Source organism: Oryza glaberrima, chromosome 8 (assembly GCF_000147395.1).
Source record: "Oryza glaberrima chromosome 8, OglaRS2, whole genome shotgun sequence".
Classification (NCBI taxonomy): Eukaryota; Viridiplantae; Streptophyta; class Magnoliopsida; order Poales; family Poaceae; genus Oryza; species Oryza glaberrima.
The window spans coordinates 2,881,420-2,889,858 of NC_068333.1; the positions used below are offsets into that span (position 1 = coordinate 2,881,420).

The window sequence follows — 8,439 nt, forward strand, 5'->3', positions numbered from 1 at the left end:
ACAAACAATTTCCTCTTAACACCTCTCACTAAACAACTGTTTGGACATCTGACTCAACAGCTTAGCTGTTCTAGCTGGGATTTTTCTAGAGCCGCCCAATTCCAAATCGATCAGAAAGTTCCAAACCGACGAGATGAAGAACAGGTCAGGGAATTTCGTTTAACCTTTTGATGATGACGAGTGCATCCATCCAAAGAGGATAAGAAACTAGAGACTGTTCATTTTTTGTGACAGATGCCCTATCCATGGATGCTTCAAAACCACTAGAAACCAAACCAGCGCGTCAGATTTGCCACGCCACATGCCACCGATAAATGGAACGTGTCAACTATTTTTAGTGTGTTCTCAAAAAAAAAAAAACTATTTTTAGTGCAATCACATCATCAAGTTCATTTTTTTTAGAGAAACTGTAAACAAATCGACTGGTTTGCAACTTTGCATCTAAACAATCAAAATTAGGCGGCAAAATCGGCTGGTTTACTGTGGAGGCTTGTCGAGCAGATTAATGTTGTGGATTATATATATTGATTATAATAGAAAACTAAATACTGTATATGTAAAAAATAAATTTATAAATAGTTTAACCTAACTGGTCAACTATACTGCTCTTTTTATCTTAAAATAAATTAATTTAGTACGGAATATATCACATTTAGCATTATACGAATCTGGATATACTCTTACTCCCTCCATCCCAAAATGTTTGACGCCGTTGACTTTTTTAAAAATGTTTGGCCGTTCGTCTTATTCAAAAAATATAAGTAATTATTAATTCTTTTCCTATCATTTGATTTATTGTTAAATATACTTTTATGTATACATATATAGTTTTACACATTTATAAAAGTTTTGGAAATAAGATGAATGGTCAAATATGTTTAAAAAAGTCAATGGCGTCAAACATTTAGAGAAGGAGGGAGTATCTTACATCCCGAGGTATTACGTTAACATATTTTGGGTCAGAGTGATAAGTTTTTTAAAAAAAACATACTACCTCCGTTTTTTAATAGATGACGCCGTTGACTTTTTCTCACATGTTTGACCATTCGTCTTATTAAAATAATTTACGTAATTATAATTTATTTTATTATGAGTTGTTTTATTACTCATAGTACTTTAAGTGTGATTTATATCTTATACATTTACATAAAATTTTTAAATAAGACGAATGGTAAAACATATGAGAAAAAGTCAACAACGTCGTCTATTAAAAAACGGAGGTACTATATTTTAACAGAGAAAATAACGATTAATAAGGAGGAGATGACCTAAACGATCATGATTAGGCGGTGTTGAGTTGCATTAAATTAGAAGGAAACTGCTAAATATTTTTCTTCAACGGCTGCCTCATGCTTTGCGTTTTACATTTAGCTTTACAGGTGAAAAGAACACGTTAGAGAGGCCAAGGCCATACCATAGTTTGGAGCTCCCAGTTTACGAGAGGAGGAGAAGAAGAACCGCACGACACCCCACCCCACCTCCCGATCGCCAAGAACCACAATCCCCAATCCACCCAATAACTCTAATTCCTCCCCCGATTCGCTCTCGACCAAGAACCACTTGGATCGATCAAAGCCGCCACCTTTCCACCAAATCCCCAATCTTTTTTTTTTCTTCTTCTTTTCTTGCAATTGATGCGCTTCGCCATCGGGATTTGAGGGGAGGAAGAAGAAGGCGATGGCGTGCAGGGGGTTCTTCGAGTGGGTCCTGAAGCTGCTCAACTTGGTGGTGATGGTGGTCGGGCTGGCCATGATGGGGTACGGCGCCTACCTCCTCGTGGCGTGGCTCCAGCTGCTGCCTTCGCCGCCGCCGCTGCCGCCTGCGCCGGCGGTGGCTCCCGGCGGCGGCGGAGGCGGCGAGATGGTGCGGCTCGGGAGGCCGCTGCTGCTCCTCCTCGACGTGTCGTCCTTGCCCGATGGGACGGCGGAGAGGCTCTCCGCTGCATGGTGCGTCATTTCTTGATCTAATTTGTCTTGATAGAGCTTTGATTTTTGGTGTGGTTATGGCAATTTGAGGAGATACGGCGCCTCTATTAAAAGGGGAGAAATTATTAGATTCTTAGCATCAATTCACATGCCGTACGAAGCTAATTGTAGAAACATATCAATTGTAGAAACATGCATGTCAGGTGGCACTGAAGAATGACTTAATTGCTTAGTTAGCACTGAAATAATAATCTGCAGAATGGAATAATGTACCTGAAATACATATCTCCTTTGTTCTGTTTGAGAATAATTTGAGAGATCAAATTTGTGAGTTGGTTCTGTGTTTTTTTTTTCTTTTTCAACCTTGTGGAACGATGTTTGGTGAGAGGGGAAGAGGGTGGTAATCCCATTTAAGAGCTGCCAATCTAGATGCTTTATTATGGTGCCCACAGTAACCTCAGAGGCTTTATGTGATTAGCAAGGAGTAATGAATCCTCACTTTGCAGCATATGACTAGTGTGCTACCTTTTCTGCTGTATGTTAAAGTTCTGCTTGAAGTGCCATACATGCAAACTCCCGTGGTTTAGGAAGCCTGGCTTGTGAATCCTGTGCATATATTTTTCTTTACATCTTTTTTGTTTGTTGCAGGTTTATTTACGCGTTTATTGGTGTTGGTGTAATACTCTTCATTACATCCATCTTTGGTTGCGCTGGAGCATCGAGGGGCGGGTGCTGCTTATCCTTTGTATCCAAATTTAATATGCATGTTTATGAACGCGATATCTGCAGTTGTTGTTTCCCACTGATGCATGCTACTTTTAGTATCAATCACTAAATACTTTTATACTCACTGTGGAGCAAGGAATCAGCCATAAGAATCAGGAAACATTTATACACATCCAACATTGATTCCTGATCGAAAATCAATCAAATTTAGGAGTATTTTAGCTGACTTGATTTAGTTTAGTTTCATTAGTATGGTTAGTTATTTATGAAAGGTTTTGCATGCAATTTCTGATGCTTTTATTGATGGTGATTGATTTCGATTGTTATCAGTAACATATCTATCTTACTTACTTGTACTTGCATGGGATGGTTTCCTTGACATTCAGAAAAGTATTCGTTCCTCATTATTCTGTTCATACTGGTAGAGCTTGCTGCAGGAGGTTTCATTTTCTTCAACCATAGCTGGAAAGATGTGAGTACACCTAATCTGTCATATTCATTTGTTGAGCATTATTTGTTCTATTCATATTCACATTTAATGCCTTGTTATTATGCAGGTAATTCCAGTTGATAAAACTGGTAACTTTGACATGATGTACAGCTTTTTGAAGGAGAATTGGAGAATCGCAAAGTGGGTTGCACTTGGAGCTGTACTATTTGAGGTAAAAGTGGACAATAGTAAACGCCTTGGATATTAATGCAACCATACTATGTCTTGGGGACTAATTGTTATTTAATATGAATTCAGTGTGCTTTTCATGTCAACACATTCAAGCATTCAGAATCCAAACATGATTTTAGCTGCAGATAAAGAATTGTACAATATGCAACGTTTGAGATTGGTTTAACTATAACAGTTTCAATGAGCTAATACAAAAACGGTTTCAACGTGCATGTGCTGAACTGCCTAAACAATCCTGTCTGCCCTGTCCTTAACAAGTCTATTTATGATGTTTTACTTCCTCTTCTCTGCCCCGTGTCCAGTGTCCAATACAATTATACAAAGTGCACTGTGCGCGAGTTGACATTGCACGGTTTTCTAATTTGCATGACCAGTCACAGTTTGTTTCAGTATTTTCAACCTTGAATATAAAAATGGTGTCGTCAAACAAGGTGTACTGGTTATGAAGATGCCTTGACAGTCTGTCAGAGTAGAATGTATTAACACAAGCAGACCCGGTAGTGCATATTGAAACATTTTAAATGTTATAATACTGGAATAGACCTGACTGGAACATACTGGAAAACAATTGGCACTTCTGGTAAGCTGCACATGATCTATTTTGTGTTCTCTTCATGCTTTGTCTCATCTTTTGTGTGCCATAGAACTGGAATATAGCTCCCATCGTTTCCTCCATTCAGCATCAGCCGCTGCCAAAATTTAAATTTTAGAAGTTAATTTTGAAGTTGATTTTGAAGCTTTTTCATTGAAGTTTATTTTTCAGCATTTGCATTTAAGTCGCTAAGAACACATATATAAAAGTTTTATCCACAAATTATTATTATTTTGCTAATACGTTGGATGGCACATTATCCACATTTGGCCAAACGATTGGGGCCTAATATTTATTACCAGTGTGGATAAAAGATTTCACTAGGCAGTGCAACTAAAACTCTCATTTGCAGGCAGTGCTGTTCACTGTAGCTCTCATAGTGCAGTCAGGCAATCAAGCAGACTATGACAGTGATGACGAGTACATTGCCCCAAGGTCTTCAACCCGGCAGCCGTTGGTGAACAAGCAACCTGTTGCTGACCCTAGGGTGCCCAACCTTGACTACCGTCCAATCCGAAACGATGCGTGGAGCCAAAGAATGAGAGAAAAGGTATACTCTGTTCATCAATCATTATCAGTGATTCTTAATATTGAATGCCCATTCTTCCTTATAACTCAGTTCCAATGTATTCTGGCAGTATGGGGTGGACACCTTTGATCCAAACAGGTTCCAACAGGCGACAATATCTCCCGCAGAACAAAGAAACCGATGCGCAATCCTCTGAAACTCGGTTGGTATCAGTCGGTAGCGGCTCTAATTTACACCCAACTGTACAATAACATCGATCGGTTCCCGCATAATGTATACCTGCTTGATGTCTTTGAACCAATGTTGTTCAGTTGTTCAGTTGTCCAGTTAAAAAAAAAAAAACTTGCACAGTTAGAGTTCTGTTGAACATTTTGTAGTTTATGCGCCCTTCCATCTTGCAATAATTAAATTTCAGTTTTTGTTAACAGAGACATCTCCTGTTGTGCATAAAACCTGCTATGTACTCCCATCGGTTCCTCTTTTCTTTTTATAACAAGGTATATTATAAAGTCAATAAGTTAAAAATTTAGTAATCTTTGACCATTGATTTCTCGTAAATTATATTCTCATAAATTATATTGTTTGTATTAACCGGCCTAATATAATACTGTATGAAAGTGCATTGAAACACAATTAATTCAGTTGTTATATTTTTTATGCATTAAATGTTTTCAGAATTGGAGTAATTCTTGGTCAAACACAATAAAGTAAGACTTTTTGACGTTTTAATACGCCTTATAAAAAAGATATAGAGGGATTGATATCATATATGGAATCTGATAGAGAACCGATTTGCGTTACTGCTACGCTGACTTTGGTTCTAGAGACTAAATTTGCCCACTATTACTTTCTATAACTTCACAATTCACAAAGCTTTACTATTATGAAATTTTTTTTCTTTTTTCTTTTTGGGGGGCAATTAATCTTGAGCAGTTTTCATATGCCCAGTTTTCATAACTTGCCTCAAAATGCTCAAATCAAAGCTTGGAATGGAAAGGAACAGAGGATTAAAGGAAAATCTATACGTCCATATCATCATCCATCATATATCTCTCGTACTCTTTCCTTCCAATTCTGATTAATCAACATATATTCTCCATCAAATCAAAGGCTAGAAATCCGATTCCGCTGATCATGTCCGTTTACAAACACAATCAAACATTCCATCCTCGTAACATGGAATAATTAACACACCAACATCTCTTCTCTCTATATATACAAACGACGCCGATTAGCACACACACGCTCTTTAATTTCATGTCATATATGGCGGAGGATCTTGAACAACCATCAAGCGACCGTCACGGCGGCGGCCGCACGCCGGCGGCGGCGGCGGCGGCGGCGGCGGGTGATCGTCAGAAAGAACCATGGGAGCGCCGCCGCAGCAAGAGGCCGATTTGCGCCGACGTGTGCGCCTGCTTCTTCACGTTGATCGGCATCGCCGCCGTCGTCTTGGTCTTCGTCTTGGCCTACAAATGCTTCCGCACGACGTGCTACAAGTTATAAATTTATAATTATAAATTTGTAATCACGATGTTTTTTTTTCTTTCTTTTCTCTGTAAGACTAGACAAGAACGGTTGATTTTTTTTTTTGTCTTGAGTACTCTTGAGAGGTTAATATGATCAGTTCGTACTATAATGTTTTCTTCTTGTTGTTGTTGCGTGCACTCGTGTTTTTAATTTTGCGAGACATGAACTTAATCTGGATCGTGCGCTTTCATATTGTTTTCTTTGTGCACGTGAATTATATTGTGAAATTTTGTTTTTCACAATGCTTTTCTTTGTGTTTTTTGTTCACTTTTGCAGTAGTTTGAGGTGAAGAAATTATGTTGATGTATATTTTTAATCGATTCGAGCAGTTAATCACGGGCTCACGGCAATGTATTTATTAAATGACGAGTGATGGAATGTGTTTGGATCTAATTTTCTCAATTTCTATATCACTCTTACCGATGATAATACTGATGGATAATTAATATTAACATTAGATATCACCGTAAAGGTATTTTCAAATGTATTTTGTAATTAGAACTAACTGGATACGTGCATCCATGATAGGTACTTAGTTTTGAGGTGTTAAAAATACAATCTTTAAAATTAGTAACACGATGATTGGTACTTAATATTTTGTCACCTTACTTTTGGATGTAAGCAAAAGGTACCGGATTTATATGGAACCAGCACCTTAGGAAATGGAGGGATTATTCCATTTAAAATCCAACATCTATTTCAATTACAATTGAAAGATACCAGGTTTTTTCTTTGGCGCCCCATTGGGGTGCTTGTGTGGACCTCTTTGACGCCCCGGGGGTGCTTGTGTGGACCGAAAAAGTACTATATGTGTCGATGTTAGTTCTGATATCTACTGTGCCCTTTTCTATGTACCTTTTTATAGTAATACTAGCCAGATGGCATCACCAAAACATTTACGTGTAAAGCGCAACTCTGATTATTACAGTAATTAGTGACCATGTTTACTTTTCCAATGAACTGCGAGATCATAACCGGCGTACGACAATAGCACCTTAGGAAATAGAGGTGCTGATTCTATTTAAAATCCAACATCTATTTCAATTTCAATTGAAAGGTACCAGGTTTTTTCTTTGGCACCCCGGGGGTGCTTGTGTAGATCTCTTTGGCGCCCTGGGGATGCTTGTGTGGGTCCAAAAAGCATTATAGGTGTCGATTTTATTTGTTCCGATACTTATAGTGCCCTTTTCTATGTGCCTTTTATAGTAATGCTAGCCAGATAGCATTACCAAGGTATTTATGTGTAATATGTAACTCTGATGATTATAGTAACTAGTGATTTACTTTTCCGATGAACTGCGAGATCATAACCGGCGGTACGACAGTATTTGGCAAAGTTAAACTAAATTTTGCTCGAATTTTCTATTTTAAATTTTAAAAAACTTGCACTATTAGAGTTGTTGAACATTTTGTAGTTATGCACCTTTCCATCTTGCAATAATTAAATTTCAGTTTTTGTTAACAGAGAAAAATCTCCTTTTGTGCATAAAACCTGCTATGTACTCGATCGGTACTCCCTTCGGCTCCTCTTTTATTTTTATAATAGGGTATATTATAAAGTCAATAAGTTAAAAATTAATAAATCTTTGACCATTGATTTCTCATAAATTATTTTGTTTGTATCCACAAGGCTAATATAATACTATATGACAATGCATTGAAATATAATTCAATTGTTATATTTTTTATGCATTAAATGTGTTTAAAATTGGAGTAATTGTTGGTCAAATTCAATAAAGTAAGATTATTTGACATTTTGATACGCCTTATAAAGAAGTAGAGGGATTAATATCATATATGTAACCTGATAGAGAACCGATTGCGCTACTTCTACGCTGACTCTGGTGGTTCCAGAGACTAAATTTGCCCACTATTACTTTCTATAACTTCATATATTTATATACTTGGCATATCACAAAGCTGTACTATTATGAATTTTTTTTCTGGGGCAATTAATCTTGAGCAGTTTTCATGTGCCCAGTTTTGGTAACTTGCCTCAAAATGCTCAAATCAAAGCTTGGAATGGAAAGGAACAGAGGAGTAAAGGAAAATCTATACGACCATATCATCATCCATCATTTATCTCTCGTACTCTTTCCTTCCATTCTGATTAATCAGCAGATATTCTCCATCAAATCAAAGGCTAGAAATCTGATTCCGGTGATCATGTCCGTTTACAAACACAATCAAATATTCCATCCTCATAACATGGAATAATTAGCACCAACATCTCTATATATAAACGACGCCGATTAGCACACGCATACGCTCTTTGATCAAGTCATGGCGGAGGATCTTGAACAACCATCAAGCGATCGTCGCGTCGGCGGCCGCACGCCGGCGGCGGAGGCGGCGGATGATCGTCAGAAAGAACCACCGGAGCGCCGCCGCAGCAACAGCCCGATGGACGCCGACTTGTGCTGCTGCTCCTGCGCGTTGATCGGCATCGCCGCCA

The 8,439-nt window shown here is 38.1% G+C and overlaps 1 protein-coding gene across 1 annotated transcript; it reads left to right on the forward strand.

The window, feature by feature from the left end:
- The first annotated feature begins 1,383 nt into the window (after positions 1-1,383).
- On the forward strand, positions 1,384-4,923 carry LOC127783013 (tobamovirus multiplication protein 2A-like). Its single transcript, XM_052310310.1, has 6 exons — positions 1,384-1,946; positions 2,574-2,670; positions 3,043-3,123; positions 3,209-3,313; positions 4,278-4,475; positions 4,564-4,923. The coding sequence occupies exons 1-6, from the start codon at positions 1,678-1,680 to the stop codon at positions 4,648-4,650; spliced, it is 837 nt and encodes a 278-aa protein (XP_052166270.1). The 5' UTR covers positions 1,384-1,677; the 3' UTR covers positions 4,651-4,923.
- The last annotated feature ends 3,516 nt before the right edge of the window (positions 4,924-8,439 follow it).

Coding starts and splice junctions, on each gene's coding strand:
- LOC127783013 (XM_052310310.1), top strand. CDS start 1,678: ATGGCGTGCAGGGGGTTCTTCGAGTGGGTCCTGAAGCTGCTCAACTTG. Junction 1,947..2,573: donor GAGAGGCTCTCCGCTGCATG/GTGCGTCATTTC, acceptor TGTTTGTTGCAG/GTTTATTTACGCGTTTATTG. Junction 3,314..4,277: donor TTGGAGCTGTACTATTTGAG/GTAAAAGTGGAC, acceptor TCTCATTTGCAG/GCAGTGCTGTTCACTGTAGC.